Source organism: Podarcis pityusensis (genome assembly GCF_964106645.2).
Source record: "Podarcis pityusensis genome assembly, chromosome: 7".
NCBI classification, from domain to species: Eukaryota; Metazoa; Chordata; class Lepidosauria; order Squamata; family Lacertidae; genus Podarcis; species Podarcis pityusensis.
In genome coordinates this window covers 4588688-4612430 of record NC_138031.1, presented here as the reverse complement: position 1 = coordinate 4612430, position 23743 = coordinate 4588688, and the positions used below count along the sequence as shown (strand labels likewise).

General features: G+C 45.6%; 1 protein-coding gene across 4 annotated transcripts in view; it reads left to right on the top strand.

Moving 5' to 3' along the window:
* ADGRB1 (adhesion G protein-coupled receptor B1) overlaps nucleotides 1-23743 on the top strand; it is a 381525-nt gene that overhangs the window by 151297 nt on the left and 206485 nt on the right. For all 4 annotated transcript variants that reach the window (XM_081012479.1, XM_081012478.1, XM_081012481.1 and 1 more), the window contains exon 3: nucleotides 22628-22786. In XM_081012479.1, coding sequence (XP_080868605.1) covers nucleotides 22628-22786 — 159 coding nt within the window. The remainder of the gene's footprint in view (nucleotides 1-22627; nucleotides 22787-23743) is intronic.

Genomic DNA, 23743 nt, shown 5'->3' with positions numbered 1-23743 from the left:
TGGATACGTGTCCTGCATAAGGTTCCTTCCTTTACTGTGAATACCAAAATCAGGTCAATTCTGCAGAAAAGAAAAGAAAGAAATTGGGCAATTTATGGCAGTTTTGTGTAATTTACCCATATTACATGGTTTGGAATATCTTGGTGCAGAAGTGTGATATTTTAAGCACGAGTACATTCTGAAGAGCAGTCAACAGAAGACTGGAACAGGTAGGGGCGTTCATTGGATCTGGATATATCCCAAATCTGAGCTGCATCAGACTGATTGGAAGAGCTTTGGCCCATGTCCAAGCCGACGTGGGCTCCCTCTGAATCATCCCAGACTGAATCAGAGGCTCGCGGACGTTTCGAAGATACGGAAGAAGTGGGTGGGACCTTGCAAACTGCGTGTGCCAAATTTGCAGTGTTTCTCCTCAACCTCACTGTAGAAAGAAATTGCCTTATTTGGATTTGGACCTGGGCAGTCAAGTGAAGTTATCAAAGAGCCGATTTGGCGTCTAAACTGAATCTTGTGATTGGTGCACACACACACACCCTAAAAATAAGGAACTTCATTTTCTGACAATGGATCAAAATCCAGGCCTAAATCGTGTGAAGTATGGATCAGATTCAAAGCCAACCAGAAAGCCAGGCAAGATCCTGGGGCCAACCAGAGTCTGTAAGAGAATATGAAACAGGCACAAGAGGTATAACAGATGTAGTTATTCTGTAAACACCAGTAGTATTTTGTATTCATCCACAATCGGCAGCTTTATTCTGATTTGAATAGTGCATCTCCCATCCAGGGTTGCACTAACCCACCCAGTGACGAAGACATAAGCAACATGTAATTTATAAACTAAACACACACAAACACAGAGAGGTCCCACTTTCTGAACATGATGCATTCCCAGCAAACCATTTGTTAGCCAAGCATTCACATGTTGTTGTTTAGTCGTTTAGTCATGTCCGACTTTTCGTGACCCCATGGACCAGAGCACGCCAGGCACTCCTGTCTTCCACTGCCTCCCACACTTTGGTCAGCACTAAATGAGTTTGACTTTGGTCAAACTCATGCTGGTAGCTTTGAGAACACTGTCCCACCATCTCGTCCTCTGTCGTCCCCTTCTCCTTGTGCCCTCCATCTTTCCCAGCATCAAGGGTCTTTTCCAGGGAGTCTTCTCTTCTCATGAGGTGGCCAAAGTCTTGGAGCTTCAGCTTCAGGATCTGTCCTTCCAGTGAGCACTCAGGGCTGATTTCCTTAAGAATGGATAGGTCTGATCTTCTTGCAGTCCATGGGACTCTCAAGAGTCTCCAGCACCATAATTCAAAAGCATCAATTCTTTGGCGATCAGCCTTCTAGCATTCACATAACGAGCTGATGATTTCCATTATTTCCTATGGGAACATTTCTAATTCATAATTTGTCCAATTTCGCTCCCCTGTTCCTCCATGGTTTCTTCCTGAAATGGCTCCAGCCAACCAGAAAAAGAGAGACAAAGGAAAAACTGATTTGTCCAATTTCTCCTGCTCCCCGATTTGTTTGATCTTGCTTCCTTCCTCTCTGCATGGTTTCTGCCTGAAAATGGCTGCCATAGACCAGCTAAGAAAGCAAGGAAGGAAGTGGGCAAACTGACTGGATATCTGTATAACAAGGTTTTGGTACTCATTTCTCCTATTTGGACAGGTGAGTTTTCACATATCAAGAGTTCAGAAAGCAAAACCCATGTGTATAAAAATAGAGAATTGTGACTCAATGAATTTGCATCAAGTAGGGTGTACAGCATCTTCAGCAACCCTAGGGTGGCACTGGAAAAAAGAGAGAAAAAGCAGTTTGAAGATGTAATAGTTTGAGAGATTTCAGCAATCCAAGGACATGTTCTGACCAGGATAAAACTCGTAGTTCCCTGCAGGTATTCTCTGCCGTATCCCACAAAGATATCTGGTGGTGAGCCAAGAACCTGGATAAATCTTTGATTATTGAAAACAGGCTTAAAGCAACATCCACGCTTCCTTCAAACTCCAGTGGAGCAGCCACTCTTGCTGCCGCCTCTTCCAGACAGATTTCCGTAACTTTCCCAGAACAGAAAGATACTGAGCATGCTCCACTGCTGTGGAGAGAGGAGAAGGAGGAGTTGGTTGATAGATAGCTCAGTCAGTAGAGCAAGTCTTAATCTCAGGATTGTAGGTTGAAGCCTCACGTTGGGCAAAAGATACCTGCATTGCAGGGCTTGGGCAAGATGAACCTTGGGGTCCTATCCAGCTCTACATTTCTATGGCTAACAGTCTATGGATAGGACCTCTTGCTGGTTTTGCAATGTACATGGAGGTCCCGCTATCCAAATGTTCATTATGCCAAAATTCACTTAGCCAAACATGAGGAATTTCCATCCGAACCTCACTATAGACACCACAGATTCAGATTCCCCAGGAAGCGGGGGCAATTGGCAGGCCCCCAGCTGGCTCCAGCCCACCAGCTGGTGTGCCGGGCGAACTCCAGTCCTTGTTGCAGCATCTGCAACCCACAGCTTCAAAAGCTGGGGCACGCAACTCAGCAGAGATAACGTGCAAACCGAAGTGGCAGGAGAGGTTGTGGAAGCATATTTACAAGCAGTTTATTCAGCATAAAGGTAAAGGGAACCCTGACCATTAGGTCCAGTTGTGGCCGACTCTGGGGTTGCAGCGCACATCTCGCTTTATTGGCCGAGGGAGCAAGCGTACAGCTTCCGGGTCATGTGGCCAGCATGACTAAGCCGCTTCTGGCGAACCAGAGCAGCACACGGAAACGCTGTTTACCTTCCCGCCGGAGCGGTACTTATTTATCTACTTGCACTTTGACATGCTTTTGAACTGCTAGGTTGGCAGGAGCAGGGACCAAGCAACAGGAGCTCACTCCGTCATGGGGATTCGAACCGCCGACCTTCTGATAGGTTTAACTCACAGTCCCACCCGCATCATTATTCAGCATACATCAGGACAAAAGGAAAACATGTCTGATCCCCTTCGTGTCCAAAGCAAGAAGCCAAAAGCGAAAGCTATACAGAAACGGAAGTTCCCAGCAAGCTGTGCTGGAGCGTAAACAGACATGTGACACACAGCAGCCTCATGCCTGTCCCTTAAGGTGGAACGGAATATTCCAACACTATGCTCTACCTCCACAGTTGGAATCAGCAATGCTTCTTGAATCCCAGTTCCTGGGAACCACCAGAGGTGAAAGGACTCTTTGCTGGATTTCTGTTTATTGGTTTCCCACAGGCATCTCGTTGGCCACTGTGAGAGCAGAATGCTTGTTTAGATGGCCTGATCCAGTAGATCTCTTCTTATGTTCTTATAGAATCAGTGTTGGAAGGAACCCTGAGGATGATCTATCTCGTCCAACCGCCTGCATATGCAGCTTTATGTTCTCTGATTGGAAAACAAAGCCCTGGAACTTTTACATCTGCAGACAGTATGGAAAGGGGAATCGTATCATAATTTATGTGGTCCCATCATGAGTGTAAATCATCACAGATGCATAATAAAAAGGACAGTGATGGATCTTTGGTGTGGTAGGCAAAGACTGTGTTGTATTCTCCTGAGAATTGACATGGAAAATCATCATCAGAATCATCCTGACAACAAAGAACCTTCGTTCCTTCCATTTTCTCTTTCCACCCAACCCCACAGGTTTCTCTGGGATCCCCCTTGTGACTGCTGCCATCCAATTAAATCTTGACTTGGGGCTGGATTTCTGGGAATACCCCTACCTGCCTCACTCGGGTACCTTTCTTTTGTTTGTTCTTTTTGAAAGGGATTATTTGCGACGTTATTAGACATCGTCTCCCCCTCCAGAGGCAGGCGAAAAGTCAACATTTGCATTTAAATGGATCTTCTGCTGCAAGCCGAGGACGTCTTCAGCCGAGATAAAGATTCCTTTCAGATGGAATATAAATAAATAAATGGAGCAGCCTTTCTCCGCTCCTTTGGTGGAGGGGTGGTGGAGGTGGAAATGATTGAGTGGAGAAATGTGGCGATGTAATCTCGCGCTCCCAGAAGACTCCGCACCCCAGTGTGAAAGAATTAAAAACAGAAGAATGGCACCCTGCATGCATATCAAAAGCTCTGGAAAGTTATCTTCAGCTTAGAGTCAGATGGTGCCTGTCTCTTTACCCTATCTTCTGGGGCTACCCGCACCACCCTTGTTGGTGTGTAATGTTTAGGTGGGGCGGGGGCTGCAGTTGAAGCTGGCCTATTTGGGCAGATGGGGCACTTCTCCATCAACCTCAGTCTACCTCAACTAGCACCCTTAAAAAAAAAGTACTCATAATGAAGTGACCCATTGGGAAGTACAGCCAGTGTAGTGTAGTGGTTAAGAGTGGTAGACTCGTAATCTGGTGAACCAGGTTTGCTTCCCCGCTCCTCCACATGCAGCTGCTGGGTGACCTTGGGCTAGTCACACTTCTTTGAAGTCTCTCAGCCTCCCTCACCTCACAGAGTGTTTGTTGTGGGGGAGGAAGGGAAAGGAGAATGTTAGCCGCTTTGAGACTCCTTCGGGTAGTGATAAAGTGGGATATTAAATCCAAACTCTTCATACCTCGGCTCCCAAATGCCTTGGGAGTCAAACGTTCCGGCTCCCAAATGATCAAAAAGTGGAAGTGAGTGTTCCGGTTTTCAAACGTTTTTTGGGAAGCCGGATGTCCGGCACAGCTTCCACTATTGTTTCTGATGCTCCTGCGGAATTGGAAACCAATCGGAAGCCGCGACTTGGTTTCTGAACTTTTTGGAAGTAGAACAAACTTCTGGAATGGATTCTGTTCAACTTCTGAGGTAGTGGAGTGGCCGTACTGAATTTGGCTATGTTTAGCCCCCAAAAGAGGAGACTGAGAGGTGATGTGATAGCCATATTCAAACATATAAAAGGTTGGAGAAGATGGAGCAAGCTTGTTTTCTACCGCTCCAGAGTGTAGTACCCAAACCAATGGATTCAAGTCACAAGAAAGGGGATTCTGACTAAACACCAGGAAGAACTTTCTGAGGACAAGAGCTTCTTTGGCAGTGCAACAGACTCCCTCGGAAAGTTGTGGACTCTCCTTCCTTGGAGGTTTTTAAGCAGAGGTTGGATGGCCATCTGTCAGGGATACTTTAGTTGAGATTCCTGCATTGCAGGGGTTTGGATCATATGACCCGCGGATTAGATGATCCAACTCTATAATTCTATGATTCTATAAGCTATGGTTTTCCCAGTAGTGATGTATGGAAGTGAGAGCTGGACCATAAAGAAGGCTGACCGCCGAAGAATTGATGCTTTTGAATTATGGTGCTGGAGGAGACTCTTGAGAGTCCCATGGACTGCAAGAAGATCAAACCTCTCCCTTCTGAAGGAAATCAGCCCTGAGTGCTCACTGGAAGGACAGATCCTGAAGCTGAGGCTCCAAGACTTTGGCCACCTCACGAGAAGAGAAGACTCCCTGGAAAAGACCCTGATGTTGGGAAAGATGGAGGGGACAAGGAGAAGGGGACGACAGAGGATGAGATGGTGGGACAGTGTTCTCGAAGCTACCAGCATGAGTTTGACCAAAGTGTGGGAGGCAGTGGAAGACAGGAGTGCCTGGCGTGCTCTGGTCCATGGGGTCATGAAGAGTTGGACACGACTAAACGACTAAACAACAACAATAAGCCAAAGGGGGATGAAGAAGACTCAAATGGACCCTGAGCTGAATCTGGCATCTTGGACTGAGGCAGGATGACTTCCAGATATAGTGGTGAATGCAAGCTGCTGTTATGTGATATGATGCTGGCACAATATTGGAGCAGGTGACACTCTCCTCAGCAAGCTGTGAAAACATAAAGTTGTGTGCATGGTCTGGAACACACAAGAGTTCATCTTCAGGTGCCCCTGGGAGCCCATTAATTAGGAGGATGGAGAAATAAGAGCTGCTATTGATCCAGCACAGCCGGGAGTTGCTGACAGAAGACGAATAACTTGGCACAAATGGACCCCTCCTGGCATTGCCGAACTGCCCAGATCAACTCCGTCTCCTGCCATAGCAAATCAAACGCAGCAACCTTGTTGGCAAAGGCTGAGTCCATTTCGGAAATTGATGCAATTAAGATGTTAAATCACCCTTGCCTCCGCTATCTGCAGTGCTTTGGGGGTTTAGAGCTCTCATCATGGAGCTGGTGTTGGGAAGGTTGAGGAGAGACTGGGGCACCCACAGCAGGGACAACAACAGACTCTGCTTTAACATGCTTTGCCAGTATCGTGTTTGTTGTCTTTGTTGCACCGATGCAGAAACAGAGCCTTTGCAGATGTTGAACAGAAAGGCATTAAGACCTAGACAAGGTGCTCAACAAGTGTCTGGAATGTGCTATTGTAGGCTGGGAGGTTTTCTTGGGGGGGGGGGTGTGGCATAACTGAATGTTCATCTATGCAAAATGGCAGGGATAAGTGTCCATGCCAGGCCATCTCCTTGATCTGCTAGTTCTCACAACATATTCACCTGCACTCAGAAGTAAAGGTAAAGGGACCCCTGACCATTAGGTCCAGTCGTGGCCGACTCTAGGGTTGCGGCGCTCATCTCGCTTTATTGGCCGAGGGAGCCGGTGTACAGCTTCCGGGTCATGTGGCCAGCATGACTAAGCCGCTTCTGGATGACCAGAGCAGCGCACGGAAATGGCGTTTACCTTCCCGCCAGAGCGGTACCTATTTATCTACTTGCACTTTGACGTGCTTTTGAACTGCTAGGTTGGCAGGAGCAGGGACCAAGCAACGGGAGCTCACCCCATCGTGGGGATTCTAACCCCGACTTTCTGATCGGCAAGCCCTAGGCTCAGTGGTTTAACCCACAGCGCCACCCACGTCCCTTGCACTCAGAAGTGGTACAGCCGAAACTAGGGATGGGCAACTCTGTCACTTTTCATTTTTCTGCAGTTTATAATTTCCAATTTTAACTTTGTTTCTCCACATTTCCTCCTCAGTCCTCATGAAAATTCACCAGCATCATAGAGTAAATTTATCCTAATATACACATGCAGTTTAGCCTAACCGACACACTTTTGCACCTATAGTTTCCAAAATATAATGCATTTTCACATACCATTTTCACTAATATGTGCATTTTTGCATACACTGGCTGGCTGGAAAACAGCCTTGCAAAATTCAGAAAGAGAAATGTAGATTTCAAAGGCTGGCTGTGTTTCACTTCATTTATCATTTCGGGAAGTGTGGATTAGGTAAGATTGTAAACAACAAACGAACCTCAAAGTAGTTTGCAGGAATGAAATGGGAATAAAACAAATTATCAATAAAAACAGTTAAAACAACTAATTTGTAACATTCAAAAAATAAAACCAGCAGTTTAAAACATACATCAACATTCTACTTGTCTGCGTCGACCTACCCAACTGCTGAACCCACTGTTGGAGTGGGTTGTTGTTCAGGATTTTATACTTGTTGTTGTTGGGGTGGTTTTTTTGTATCTTTATTTTAGAACTTGTGGAAATTGTTCAGCTTGGTTGTTTGTTTTTTAATGCTGAATTTATTGTTCATGACTACTTTTATTATATCATAGGGGTTGCTTTTTTAATATTGTAAGCCACCTTGAGTATGGTTTGAACCATGGAAAGGCGGCATTCAAGTAAAATTCTGTATGTATGTAACATTGTCATTTATGGACATAGGACGCCAGAAACATAGTGAGTCATCGCCTCACCATTTAGGAGACCAGTGAAAAAGGGAGGCCATGTGTGAGGAATATTTGGCCCCATAGGTGCTGCTGAACTACAACTCCCAACAGCCCTGGCCATTGGGCCCTGGCTGCTGGGGTTGGTAGGAGTTGTAGTTCAGAAAATCTGGAAGACGAAAGGTTTTTCATGCCTTGCTTAGACCCTTATCCTCAAACCTCCATCCTTTTCTGTTCCTCCTGAAGATTTGGATTCCTGATCTTGTCTCAGGATCAAAGGATGCTTGTACACCCTTTGCAAAACAGTCCGCCGGTTGCTTGTTTAACAAACTGCAGAACCCATCGCAAGGAATTGGCTGGACCCCTATAACCTCTCTCTGTTAGACAGAGAGCATTTTGCTCTCTCTCCTCGGCTGATATCACGGTTCTGCAGCCTGCTTTCTCATTCATTCGAACTACCTCCCGCTCACTGCTAGGAGCAAATGCCATCTATCAGTTTCCTGGCGGTGCTGTCATTCAGATTGTGACAGGCCTCGGGAGGGAAAGCAGGACATAATCTTACAGCTGCTTAAAGAACAGCAGCCCAAAAGAACTTAACTCTTTGCTTGCCTCCTTTTCCTTCTGCGAGGAAAGTTGCCAGGGATTTTAAGCTTAGAAGAAAAGGAAGCCCAAGGAAAGGGAGATGTATTGGTGGAGATGTATAAGATCCTGGAGGGAATGGATAGATAAAAATAGCGAAATGTTTACTGTCTTTCACGGTGTAAGACTTCCCTGTTGTCTTGTGAAACAGAGAAGGAGCAAGACTGGAGAGAGGAACTTTTTCCATGCATTTGATATGTAACCCATGAAACTCATTTCCATAGGGTCAAGCTATTTGCAGACTAACTCTGGAACTCCTGAACAATGGCTTCTGAGACCTGTGTCTGCTGCTACACATGCACTGGTAAAGGTAAAGGGACCCCGGACCATTAGGTCCGGTCGTGGCCGACTCTGGGGTTGCGGCGCTCATCTCGCTTTATTGGCTGAGGGAGCCGGCATACAGCTTCCGGGTCATGTGGCCAGCATGACTTAGCCGCTTCTGGCAAACCAGAGCAGCACACGGAAATGCCGTTTACCTTCCCTCCAGAGTGGTACCTATTTATCTACTTGCACTTTGACGTGCTTTCGAACTGCTAGGTTGGCAGGAGCAGGGACCGAGCAACAGGAGCTCTGATCGGCAAGCCGCTATTTTACATTAAAAGGAGTCGTAATGGGATGTCATGGCATGCAACCTATGAATAAGTCCCATTGAGATGAAAAAATGGGACGAAATCAGTTGCTTGACACATCTTTGGCCTGATCCAACAGGGCTGTCTTTGCGACAAAAGTTTAGTAGTCCAAACTGTGGAATTTTATAGTTTGCAGATTTGCGCCTCAATTTGGTGAGAGGGTTTTCTCAGTTGAGACATTCTGAGTTTGTGCACTTTATTGAATGTGATCTCCCCTTTGATTCTCCATTTCCACTTAAAACACACAGGCATCCCAGCTCCCCTTCCGCTCTGTAAAGTGGTCATGATTAGTAACCGAGCCTTGCATGATATGTAGCTGACAGGTCTGGGAGGCAGAAAGCAGTGAGAGGAGGGATAATGCCTGACAGCCCACTTGGTCTTCTGACGTGAAAGCGGAGAGAGCGCTTTCATGTGCCTTTCAAATTCCGCAGTCCCCCTCGCAGGCAAAGTGCTTTGTTCTAGCCTTCCCTGCATGGAGCAGGTTCGGCCTCACGTGCAGAAATGTCAGTAAGGATTTTATTCAATAACCAGGACTGCAGCAATGCTCAAATGCCTCTTTCACTGCATTCTCAGAAAGAGGGGAAAGTTTTCCGGAATTTAGCACACAACTGAAGGCAGAATCTCTAGACGATTAATCAGATCGCCTCTTGATCACATTTGCTTCACTTATATTATAGATATGGCATTATTGTTGAATTGATACACACACACCATTTCCTACAAGGAATTATTGCAATGTGTCGTACGTAGGGCTGCCTCTGAAGATGGTTTGGAAACTTCAGCTGGTGCAGAATTCAGAGGCCAGGTTGCTCACTGGACAGGCAAGACAGTTTGAGCATATTACACTGATCCTAGTCCTATTGCACTGGCTGCCAGTTAGTTTCTGGGCCCAATTCAAAGTGCTGGTTTTTACCTATAAAGCCTTAAACGGCTCAGGACCGCAATACCTCAAGGACTGCCTATTTCCATTTGAAGCTACCTGGACCCTGAGATCATCTTTTGAGGCCCTCCTTTGTGTGCCTCCTCCTCAAGAGGTCTGGAGGGTGGCAACGAAAACGGGGCCTTCTCCTCAGTGGCTCCCTGTCTGTGGAATGCTCTCCCCAGGGAAGTTCGCCTAGCACCTTCATTATACACCTTTAGGTGCCAGGCAAAAACGTTCCTTTTTAACCAGGCCTTTGGTTGATTTCATTCACATCCTATGCCCTTTTAAAATGTGTGTTTTTTGTTGGGAGGGGGTTATTGGGTTGTTGTTTTTTATTTTTATTATATATTTTGTGGTTTTATATCTTGATTTTATTCTGTGAACCACCCTGAGACCCCCGGGTATTGGGTGGTAAAAGGTAAAGGGACCCCTGACCATTAGGTCCAGTCATGGCCAACTCTGGAGTTGTGGAGCTCATCTCGCTTTATTGGCCGAGGAAGCCGGCGTACAGCTTCCGGGTCATGTGGCCAGCATGACTAAGCCGCTTCTGGCAGACCAGAGCAGTGCACGGAAATGGCATTTACCTTCCCGTCGGAGCGGTACCTATTTATCTACTTGCACTTTGGTATGCTTTTGAACTGCTAGGTTGGCAGGAGCAGGGACCGAGCAATGGGAGCTCACCCCATTGCGGGGATTCAACCTGCCGACCTTCTGATCGGCAAGTCCTAGGCTCTGTGGTTTAACCCACAGCACCACCCTCGTCCCAACATAGGGTGGTATATTAATAATAATAATAATAATAATAATAATAATAATAATAATAAAAAACTCACAACAACCCTGCAAGGTGAGAGGCTGTTACTGCCCCAAGGCCACTTAGCGAGTTTCATGGTGCCACCCGTCATCAGCACCTCACTGCCAGTCTCACACAGAAGTTCTTTCGCATGGGCGCAATGTCGCACAGAAGATGGAGCAAGCTTGTTTTCTCTCTTGCTCCAGTGGACTAGAAAATGGTGGGTGTAAATTTCAAGGAAGCAGTTTTGGGGCTAAACATTAGGAGGCGTTAAGAGCACATCCACAGTGAAACACACAGCTTGGGGAAAGTTCTTGAGGTATTGAAGCAGAGGCTTGGTGACCATGCGTGATGGAAGCTGCGGTTGCGTCCCAAAGGCATCTGGTTGGCCACTGTGAGAACACGATGCTGGACTAGATGAGCCATTGACCTGATCCAAAAGGCTCTCCTTATGTGTTATGTTCTATACTGGCAACATCCGGAGAATTCAGGCATTTCCCAGGTCTGTGGGACAATATGAGGATGGCCTCAAGGGGCTGATGGTGGCAGAGGAGCGATGCAGGTATCTAGTGACGTTGCATCACTGCATTTTAATTATCAGATGCCCAGGGGTCATTATAATCCCTTATGGTGACCCCACGTAGCAGCTTCTACTTTTAGAGTGGCACTAACAAACAAAATTGCTGTTTGCATTGTGCTTCCGGGAACTCCTTGCGCTTGTTAGTTCCTAAAGAGAGAAAAAAAGACTTGCTGTTGCATTTCTGCAATGATGTACCCATCTGAGCATGAGAAATACATTCGTAACTGTAAACACAATGGACTAAAATTGGAATCTGGTGTGGTCACAATGTGCTCGTCATTTCTCATCCAAAAAACAACAACCACCCCACACCAAATTTGGCTTTTAGGTCTGTACTTTTCTAATCCTCATGTGATTCTGAATTATGCATATTCTGTGGCAGTGATCTAATTAGATCACACACTGTTATGCGTCTTTTGGTTTGGCTGTTTGCCTGGTTTCCCACTGTGCCCCCCGCCAGTCCTTCTGCACTTAGGAAATCTGTACTTTGCACCACTTTTGCACAACCTTCCCACTAGTTGTGTGTTCATGTGTGTTTGTGTAGGAGCAACTAAAATACACTGCCTCTCCCAGTTGCTTGAGACTTGAAGGCATGGAGAAGGGAATTGGTACTTGCTATGAAGGAAGGGAGAGAACCTTGATTCAGTTCACAGTGAAAGGCAAATCTGACTGATTTGCACTTTCTGAAACTATATGCAAACTATCCTTTGAAATTTGCACTTCTCCGAATTTCACAGTGCAGATCTCAAGCTGAGTAAAGTGTGCAAAAATGAACATACTTCAGTAAAGTGTGCATAAAAACGTATTAGTGAAAATAAAAATGTGTATATTAGGCAAATGTGTATGCAGAAATGGAAAATCTGCACTAAAATGATGATGAATTTTCATGAATAACTTTTTTCATAAATAACTTTGGTGGTTTTTTCATAAATTTTTCATAAATAACTTTGGTGGTTGTGGTGGTGGTAGGAAATTGGCGTGATGAAGGAATGTGAATAACCGAACTTACAATTGAAAAAATCTGAAACTTGACAGTTTTATCCAGCCTTTCTTAACATGCCCTTCGCACTTTAACCCTTTCTACTTCCATCTATTTTTAACAATGGAGTTGTGGGTGGACCAATATCAATGGCACAGGTAAAGTAAAGGGACCCCTGACCATTAGGTCCAGTCGTGACCGACTCTGGGCTTGCGGTGCTCATCTCGCTTTATTGGCCGAGGGAGCCAGCGTACAGCTTTCAGGTCATGTGGCCAGCATGACTAAGCCGCTTCTGGCAAACCAGAGCAGTGCACGGAAACGCCATTTACCTTCCCTCCAGAGCGGTACCTATTTATCTACTTGCACTTTGACATGCTTTCGAATTGCTAGATTGGCAGGAGCAGGGACCGAGCAACGGGAGCTCACCCAGTCGCAGGGATTCGAACCGCCGACCTTCTGATCGGCAAGTCCTAGGCTCTGTGGTTTAACCCACAGCGCCACCAGTGTCCCTAATGGCACAGGTACCCCAAAGCTAAAAATGGCAGCACGGTAGAACGTCCCTGTTCAGAAGCAGTATATCCCTGAATTTCTGATGCAAATGGGGGGGGGGGGACAACAACATAAGTGGTGGGCTGTTGCCTTCATGTTCGCTTTGTGATCTCCCCAGAGGGATCTGGCTGGCCAAGAGTGGGGAACAAAGCTCTGATCCAAACAACCCTTTTGCCGGATCTAGCTTTGCTACTCCTATGTTCCAGGAATGATCAGACTCTGACTTCTGTGACATCCTTGTTGAATTTATGCATCCCAATAGCAAAAACGTTTCCATGCATTTCCAATCTTGTTATCTTTGCGTTTGGCTCTTGAAGTTCCACGCATGCAAATTAACCCACGGACAATTTGATTTAAATAAGTTTTTTTCATCATTTTTTTTCTTCATTTGCATATAATTTAACAAATACGCCCTTAGCATTTTGAGTTCCCATCCTTACTTACTTCCATGATGTTTCTGATCAAACCCTTTTATCTACTGCCTTAAAGGTAATACTTATTTCTGCAACATATATCCCACACTGCATTCCTTTATCATTCTCATTCCTTTGCTTATATTTACAGTCCTGCCTGCAGTTCCACTCAACTGTAATATTTCCCCCAATTTGATTTAAATAGGGACAAATGTGTGCTCAGTTCCGATTTTGACTTTGAGGTCAATGCATATCCACGTTTTTTGAGTAGAGTAGGCATCGTTCTCTGACTATTGTGAGCTTCTGCCAGCCAGAGTGGACATCACTGGGCAAAATGGACCAATGGACTGCTTAGAACTGACTCGTAAGATAAGCCTCTTCTCTTTGGTACAATTAGGAGAGGTTGCTTGAGACGCCTGAGCTTGCTTTAGTCCTTGTGTTCAGTGCACGTTCTTGTTCAATACAGGAGCCAAAGAGCTCATGTTGCTTCTCTAAGATGGACTGTGCCCTTAAACCTGCGGGCACCAAATAGAACATATCAATAGGAGTTGCTGACTTCCCACTTACACACTGAGTGGCCGAGGCTTTTGTTCTAGCGACAGTTAACAGAATTTAGCAGATCTGATTCTGTCCAGCAGAGGTCAGTGAGAGCCCGCAGTAGCCTAAATAAACACTTATTTACTTGACAGTAAGTCCAATGCATAGCAATGCCATTAGCTCTTAAAGTGTGTGTGCAAGAGTCGTGGACTTTGTTATTTGTTGCAGTAATATTTATATCCTGCAGAACTAGAGTACTTTGTGCAACTTGACTTTTATGCAAATAATGTAATATATATTTGGGTGTGCTTCATAACATTTCCCACATACTGATTTGAGCTTTCTTTAAGCATGCAAGGAAGGGGAGGAACAACAAAGCCATTGGGGCAAAAGTAGCAGGAAAATGGCTTGCATTTTCAGAGTGAGAACAGACTCATGAAAATGCAGGCCAGATTTTGGCATGCTGTTAATTTAGACTAAGCACCAAGAAGAACTTGCTGATGGTGCAAGCTGTTCACCAGCGGAACAGACTGCCACAGGAAACATAAGACTCTCATTTATTAGAGCTTTTTGATGGCAATAGCAGCCTGCTTTGGAAGATGGTGGACTCTCCTTTATTAGAGGTGTTTAAGCGGAGGCTGGATAGCCACCTACCAGAGGTGTTTCCTGTATCATCAGCCAGGGGTTTGGCTAGATGGCCTTTGAGGTGCCCCCAACTCTATGATTCCATGCTAATTCAGAGAAATCTTTTCTTCTGGCTCTAACCTTTACATAGGCCCTGAAATACCAGCTGCTACAGGGTCCCCATCACCAGGAGGTAGCGCTTTAGGCAGGTGGAGGCTCTACAGAGTGTAATGGAAATAATTGCATGAATTTGCTGCTCTGTTGCCTGATTGCTACAAAGGATGCTTTGAGAGAGTCTCTCTCTGAATGCTGTCTGCTAGTTCCGCAGACACCTCCAGCCTTCATTGCCTCTAGCGTAAGGGATGGGCATGGAATGGGAAGGGTTGGGAGGTGAGATTTCTGACTCTAAGCCAAATCCGACGCTTACAAGTGATCTCTGTGTGACTTCCAGGGTTCTTGCCAGCCCACCAACGTATTGCGCAGCAACCTTGAAATGCCCTTCAGAATCCCACAGACCCAATTAAATGGGATCACGTGATCCTCTTCCCATCCTGACACTTCGCTATCTCCTTCTGTGGCTTTGCTCTCAAGACAATTCATGGAACCAAGGTCACAGAGCAGAGTAATAATGTAAAAAGCCTTGTAAACTGGAAAAAAAACAAAAACACTTGCCTCCAGAGCCTTCCGATCCGCTATATCCCCCAATGGGTTCATTACTACAACTGCTATTCTGCTGTGTTAATAGATCAGCGGTCGTTCCGCTGCAAGCAGCCATTTGGATAAAGGAAGCAAGGATTTATTTATTTTTTAAGGAGCGATATTTATTTTGCTCATTTGAAAGCCGGTCAGGCATGCATAATGCTAATGTAGGCTGTGCTCTGTGTAAGACCACCTGAGGAATAAATGCTTCCAAAGTCTGAGCTGGGGTGCAGGAGATGATAAGTGAGGAGAGACAATTTGTGCATGACATTTTGAAAGGAAGGTTGATCCTGGAAGGTTCAGGGAAGACAGAAGAAAGAACTTCTTCATGCAACTGCAAGAGGCAGTTACAGCCATCAACAAAGATGGCCTTAAATAGGATGGCCTTAAATTCATGGAGCCATATTCTGCATCTCCACAGTTGGAGGCAGCAATGCTTTTGAATACCAGTTGCTGGAAACCACAGGAAGGAAGAGCGCTCTTGTGCTCGAATCCAACTCTCAGGTTTCTGACAGGCAACAGTTTGGCCCCTCTGGGAACAGGATGCTGAACTAGACGGGCCACTGGCCTGATCCAGCAAGGCTCATTTTGTGTTCTTTTTGGGTAAAGTTGACTTAGGGATGTGGGAGGCGCTTTGGTCTAAACCACTGAGCCTCTTGGACTTGCCAATCAGAATCCCCACGACCGAGTGCACTCCCATTGCTCTGTCCCAGCTCTTGCCAACCTAGCAGTTCAAAAGCACACCAGTGCAAGTATAGATGGGAAAATAAATGCCAAAGAATCACAAATAAATGGGTGTTTTACAGGAACTGGATAGAAAGAGGGGAAGCCAACCCTAACATACAAGTTCGAATGAACAGACTGTGTACATGGATAAAGATATGAAGAAGGAAGGCCTGACTGGGGGTGGGGAGGGCTGGAGTGGGGAGGGAGGGGGAAGAGAGAAAAAAATAGTAAACCGGATGGTATTTTGAATTGATTTTGTTATGTAAGCCTTTTTTTCAGAAACCATATATATTAATGTTATATAGTTAGGCATTGTAGTATGAATGAATTTTGTTCTGTATTCTTTGTTTTATAGAATATATATAATAATGTTATGTTACTAAGCAAATTTAATAAAACAGAAAAAACACACCAGTGCAAGTAGATAAATAGGTACCACTGCGGTGGGAAGGTAAACGGCGTTTCTGTGCGCTCTAGTTTCCATCATGGTGTTCCGTTGCGCCAGAAGCAGTTTAGTCCTGCTGGCCACAGGACCCAGAAAGCTGTCTGTGGACAAACACCAGCTCCCTTGGCCTGAAAGTGAGATGAGCACCGCAACCCCATAGTCGCCTTTGACTGAACTTAACCATCCAGGAGTCCTTTACCTTTACCTAAAGCTGGCTTGATGGGTAGAAGTATCCAAGGCTATACCCCCCAGATGTCCTTTTCATAGTACATTCATGATGATTTCTGCTCATGATGGCATTGGAGCAGCTCCACGAGATCAAACTTTCAAATCTGTTTGCATCTGCAAATGTTTGGGGGCAAACATGCGCCTGTATTTGCAATTGGTGCATGTTCTATAACCTCCTGCTGAAATCCTGTAATGTTTCACACTGCAAGTGTTCCAAGTTGGGTTTGTTTGTGTTTTGGTCTTGCTTTTGTTGTGCAAGAGTGCCTCGCCAGGCAGCAAGCAGTGTGGTAACACTGAAGAAGCAAAAAGGTGGTGGCAGGCATTTATGTGTGTGTAGAGGGACTGCACTGAGGAGGAATGGGGGAGACTGCTGCTCCCTCCTTCTCTACCTCTCAAAGAAGAGGGAGACAGTATAGATTTAGAACAGTGGTTTGAGGAAGGTCAAAGTCCAGAGGCTGCAGATGGGAGAAGCTGGGAAATATTGGGAAAGGAGCCGGAAGAAGAAAAAGAGGAAGATGGAGGAGGAGGAGGGAGACAGCTGACAGACTCAGTGTCTTAAAAAGCATGCTCCCCCCCCCCCCCCCAGTTTCCAGCAAGCATTGAAAGTAGGAGAACAGAAAGCTCAGAGGCAGAAAACACAGATCAGCCAGCACAGGGATGACGTATGATAGGAGAGACAGAGAGGGTCGGACTTTACTCAGAGCAACACCATTATCTAAGAGGCGGCATCATACCTCTATCTCTGTGAATATTGAAATAAAAACCTTGGTAAGAACTTCTTGTTTTCCCTTTCTGGATGCCAGCTGCGAGGAAGGGGGATCGGATTCCACGAAGCCTGACAGTCAGTGACCGTTCTATCTCTGCATTCAGAGGCTGGAAACCACAGGAGAGGAGAGGGCTGCTGTTTGTGTGTTTCCTACAGGGAACTGGTTGGCCACTGTGAGAACAGGATGGGCCATTGGTCTGATCCAGCAGTGCTTTCTGGTGTTCTTATCTGTGAAATGGGCTTCCATCCAGTTGGGCAACTGTGCTGAGTTTCACATTCTTCCTACCACTAACCCATGTCATAGTCTTCAAGTTTATGGGATGTTTAAAAGAACCAACCTGGTTGTCCCTAGAAGGTAGGCGGAAACCTGAGGCATTAGGAAGAGGAAAGTAAGAGGAGGCAACTGGGAGGAATCTGTGCCAGGTCTCTCTCGCCCACAATTCTAGGAGATCTATTAATTCATTCAGAGCAAGTCGGAGCACCTAACCAAACCTCTCTTTATGGTTTTTAATGATATCGTAATGGATTGCGTCGTAAAACATGGGGCTGTTTAAATAACCCATCATTAAGCAGAGGGGCCCTTCTCTGATTGGCAGTCAGCTCCAGTGGCAGAAATGCGTTTTGCTTAATGCTGCAGTATGAAATTGCCTTTTAATGCATCATAGCAATTAAGCGTTTTGCTTAAGCACTGTGTGGGGCCTGGAGCTGCCTCCCGCTCCCCATCCCTCCCCAGCTCACCCACTGGAGGAGGACAGAGAGGACTTTTAATAGCACGGAGTGAAGAGTTTATTAGCCCTCACCTAGTCCGGCGTGTCTGGTTACGGATATGCTATCGATCGGGCTGAGTGAGACATTAAGGGGATGCCATTATGTCAATAGACGTTGATGGCCTTGAAACACAATCCATCTCCTGTCGGGAAGTAGGAGAGACAAGGCTTCTGCGTGCCATTAGAGAAGTCTTTGTTCAGGCGGGGGGGGGGGGAACCAACCTTCAAGGAGTGAGAAATATACCTTCAGGTTTCTTGAAGGTCAACTCTTCTCCTGTACATGAGTAGCAATGCCAGTTTTGGATAGAGCCTAAAGCTGCTTTGGTTGAATGTAGGAAGCTGTGGATGTTCTGGCCCATCTAGTTCAGTTTTGTCTATAATGCCGGGCAGAAGCTCTCCTGGGCATGAGATATGGGTTTCTCCTGGTCCTACCTGGATATCCTTAGAGTTGAATGAACCTGTGACCTTCTGCCTGCTCAGCAGATGGCCTTTCCTCAGATATTCAGTTCCAGGCTCCCCGCAGGTTCAGAAGTCAGACCTTTTCCTTTATCTCCTACCCCTTTGCCCATTCACATCAAGGGGCAAGCAAGGATATGGGTATTATAAGTACCGTATTTTTTGCACCATAACACTCACTTTTTTCCTCCTAAAAAGTAAGGGGAAATGTCTGTGCGTGTTACGGAGGGAATGCCTACGGGTGGCATGCCTACGGATTTTCCTCCTCTAAAAACTACGTGCGTGTTATGGTCGGGTGCGTGTTATAGAGCGAAAAATACGGTAGTTATGGTGTGAAGGGCCTAATTCCACCACTCAGTCCGAAGCCCGCTCCATCCCACTTTTTAGAAAGAATGCACAGAAATTGGCCATTCAAACTGAATGCCTTTGTATGAATTTGATGCACGCCTCTTACATAAAAGTTCAGTTTCCACATTGTGTTTCCCCATAAAATACACATTTTAATGTGTGCTTTTCAAAAGTAAAATGCAATTTTGTGTGCGTGCATTCTTTGCACACTGAAACTGCCTTGCAAAATCCAGTAAAGGTTGCAATCTGATTCTAATCTGCAAGCAAGTTTGGGAACATGGGATCAGGTCCATCCATTGTGAAAAGCAGTCTGAACAAATGTCTCCTCCATTTCTCCTAGGTATAACTATGTGGTAAAATCCTGTAGGCAGCTGATGTAGTGGTGATTCAGCAAATGGTCAGCTGGCCTACAGAGGTGTCAAATTGGTAGGTGTTGGGGAGGGCATCTGTCTAAAACAGGTTTCCTCAACTTCAGCCCTCCTGATGTTTTTGGCCTACAACTCCCATGATCCCTAGCTAGCAGGACCAGTGATCATGGATGCTGGGAATCATAGTCTCAAAACATCTAGAGGGCCCAGGTTGAGGAAGCCTGGTCCAAAACATTTGGGAGGCAAGACGCTTCAGTCTCTAGTCAAAATTAGGGTTGTTGCCTGATTAAACAAATTGTAGATGATCAATGCAGTCAATGAAATTTACATACTTTTTCACTTTTCTAAAACTATAGTTTGCAGCGTGGGGGAAATCATTTGTTTTTCTTCATGATAGATGCATACCCTGCAGCAAACGCTGTCCTAGATGGGTCAAGCCCTCCTAGAAGAACAGAATCATAAAGTTGGAAGAGACCTCAAAAGTAACTTTGCTGATTCTGCTATAAGCATCCTCATTAGGTAGACGTTTCGCCTCTCCTTATGAACTCTCCTGTTTCAGAGTGAACAAGGAATGCCTGTTTTAAGATGGTGACTGCCATCTCCAGGTTGTTGAACTCCATCTTTCATCATCCCCAACAAGCATGGTCAATAGTCAAGGATGATGGGAGTTGTAGTCCAGCCACACCTGGGGGTGGGTGGGAAAAGGTTAGCCACCACCTATAGGTTAAAAGTTGCAGCCCTAGTATAAATGAGTGACTGTTTCCAATCAGGGAATGGATGTTTGGACCTGTGTAGCGTGAAGTCCAATGTTCTGATCCTAGAATAGCTTTTGATCTTGCAGAGGCATCTGCAAATGAAAGAGAAGTCAATTTGGTGCCCTCAAGATGTTGATAGACTACAACTCAACATCATCCTTGATAATTGACCATGCTGTTTGGGGCTAATGAGCGGTGGTTCAAAAGCAACAGATGGAGACTACCTAGGGGAGGCATTTTCCTGCAGTTCTGCCTCCTCCGATGCCACCATCTAAACCAATGATTCTTGAACTCTTTCGGGCAGCCACCCAGTTGGTTCCATAAACTCATCTCCAGATCCCCTGACCCTATCCTATAGAAAACATTATTCAGTGGTGGCCTGTGTTTTGTTAGCTCAAAAAACTGAAAACGAGCAAGGTCCCAACTAGAGAAGAATGACAACTTAAACTGATGGAATATGCACAGCTTGCGGCTCTAACGTATAGAATAAGAGAACAAGAAGAACATTTAAAAGAAGATTGGGAAATGTTTATTGATGTACATTTGATTAATTGTATACATTTGAAAAATGCTGGCAGCATTAAGATAAATTCAACAGCGCAAACAAGGTTTTTTATTGGATGTAATAATGGAATATGGGACGCGGGTGGCACTGTGGGTTAAACCACAGAGCCTAGGACTTGCTGATCAGAAGGTCGGTGGTTCGAATCCCCACGACGGGGTGAGCTCCCATTGCTCGGTCCCTGCTCCTGCCAACCTAGCAGTTCAAATGCACGTCAAAAGTGCAAGTAGATAAATAGGGACCGCTCCGGCGGGAAGGAAAACGGCATTTCCATGCGCTGCTCTGGTTCGCCAGAAGTGGCACAGTCATGCTGGCCACATGACCCAGAAGCTGTACGCTGGCTCCCCCGGCCAATAAAGTGAGATGAGCGCCGCAACCCCAGAGTCAGCCACGACTGGACCTAGTGGTCAGGGGTCTTTTTACCTTTACCTAATAATGAATGGTTTAGTTTATGTAAAATATGCAGGGATTTATGATATGCAAAATGAACCATGGAAAGAGAAGAACATTTTATGGTTGTCTAATCAGAGAAAATTTAATTTGTGTGTGTGTGTGTGTAGAGAGAGAGAAAGATAAAGAGAGCATTATTCAGAGGAGCAGATTTCGCAACCCACCAAGAAAGATAATAACACAATTAAATTCGAAAGAGTCACGATTAATTGCACACCTATTCAAAATCCAATTAAAACTATTTAGTTTAATTAATTCAACAAAATTAATGAACTCGACCCACTGATACTGCCCACTTTTATCTCCCACTCCCCACCCCCAGGTATTCACACCGTTCTACCCAGTGGTTCTGATGCTCTGGAACAGATGCAGGGGACACAATGGGAAGGGAGAATCACACAAAACTGCCTCTCCTTCTCTTATGTTGATGGACGCTGAGTTAAAATCTATTCCTTGAGCAGGACGGCAGCACTGGATTTTCACCCGTTGTCTAGAGTGCTGAATAATGCAGCCAGGCAGTTGGCGTATCTCTCCCTCCCTTCGCTCCCATCCCTACCCCGCCATTTAAGGCCAAAAGAAAAGAAGAGACAACTGGGGAGAATTCTGGGCCAGCAGCTGGGAGGAAATGCTCTGAATGAGAAGTGTTTGCATGTGCATCTGGGGAGGCGGTCATTTGGTCTTCTGATTTCGCCTCCTCTTAGGAAAACAAATGTTGCTTTCCACAATAATAACTTCCCATCTTTGATTGCAAGGATTCTGAATGAATCCCGGGAGTTTGTCAATTTCAGCTATTCATGAAGGCAGCAAATGCGACTTTCAGACTCTTCCCTTCTTGTTGTCATCAGCTGTTGCTGGATCATAAGGAAAACAAAACAAGACTAGATCTGTCACTGGATTTCTCCTGGATTGAAATTCAGAATAGATTTAGAGGTTCATCATCATCATCATCATTGTCATCATATTTTTTTCCCATCACTTGGTAGTCTCCAAAATATAGGCCTCATCCAATGATGGGCTGTACTCAGGCCGGGAGCGCATGGTGAAATGAGAGCGAAGAGAGCTCCTCTGAGCATCTGCAGAGGGCAGTTTCATTTGCAATGAATAACCACAGTGCTTCACTAGTTCAGCTAGGATGAGGATTACCCACCAATGATGTATAGTGTCTTGACTTTCAGAATATTTAGAATTAGCCAAATTGACAGATATAATAAGACAAAAACCAAACAGTGAAGTGAAAAAGGAATGGGAGTGTCTAAATGAATACCTTAAAAGCCAAGGTTCGAGGACAGAAATCTGGCTGAGTCTGGAATAACCTTGTGAAGTGAAAGGATAAGAAAGAGGGATTTATATCTAGATGCTAGGATAGAGATGATAAGGAAAACAGGAAGACACAGTGAGAAATAAAGGAGGTGCTGTGGGATTGGTGGAAGTCAATGTTTGTTTTTCTTTTTAGTGTTTATATTATTAACTTGTAAGATATGGATTTTTTTGTTTTTTTTGAATGTTGGTTTTTGTGTTTTATGTATTGTTACTTTTCGATATTTTTTGTGTTGTTGTGCGGAAAATACTAATAAAATTTATACTTAAAAAATAAAATAAAATATAGTGTCTTGAAATGGAGGGTCCATTTCTGAATGACACTGGTGCATATATGAAGCAAACAAACATGGAGGGGGTGGGGGTGGCCGTATCTTGAAGTTCAAAGCATGGCAGCTGAGGCTTTTCTTTTTCTTTCCCCCTGGCTGGTCCTCAGGTGGTTGGAACCCCTGGTCGCTGTGGGGAGAATGCACCCGGGACTGTGGAGGAGGCCTGCAGACTCGCACCCGGACCTGCCAGCCCCTTCCGGACGATGGCATCATCTGCGAGGGAGTCTTAGAAGAAGGCCGGCTGTGCAACAGGAAAGCTTGCAACCGTAAGTGGCTTGTGTTTCCAGCTCACCACATTCATGATCCTGACAACTGTGCAGAACTGTTGCTCACATTCAGGCCCTATTAAGGTGGGCTGTGTCCAATGAAATCATCACATTGGCACAAAGACTTCTGCTTGCACAAAATAAGTTTCCCTTCCCTTTCATCTCCTCGTGCACCCTTCCCCAAATTTGCTGTGGAGAATGGTAGGAACACCCAGAAGTGATTTTGGGGTGTGTTGGTGGGGGGGGGGGGAGAATCATAGAATCTTAAGAGCTGGAAGGGACTCAAGGGTCATCTCTCTCGCCCTGACCTAGCCACTGTGATCCACCTGACGGTCACCTCCAGACTGGATTATTGTAACTCACTCTACGTGGGGCTGCCCTTGAGACTGACCCAGAAACTCCAGCGGGTGCAGAATGCAGCGGCGAGACTCCTTATGGGGTCCTCACTGCAGGATCATATTCACCCGGTGCTATATCAGCTGCACTGGCTCCCGGTGGAGTACAGGATCAGATTTAAGGTGCTGATTTTAACCTTTAAAGCCCTATACGGCCTAGGACCCTCGTACCTACAGGACCGCCTCTCCTGGTATGCCCCACGGAGGAACTTACAGTCTTCAAACAAAAACATCTTGGAGGTCCCAGGCCACATGGAGGTTAGGCTGGCCTCAAGCAGAGCCAGGGCTTTTTCGGCTGTGGCCCCGATCTGGTGGAACGCTCTGTCACAAGAGACCAGGGCTCTGCAGGACTTCTTTCCGCAGGGTCTGCAAGACAGAGCTGTTCCACCAGGCCTTTGGCCAAGGCACAGTCTGACCCCCTCCTTTGGTAATCCTCATAGAACTCTAGCCCAATGGTTGCCATTCATTTGATTTTGAATTGATTTTAGAATGAATTGATTTTAGAATGCTGTGTAACTTTTATTGTTGTTAGCCGCGCTGAGCCCAGCTTCGGCTGGGGAGG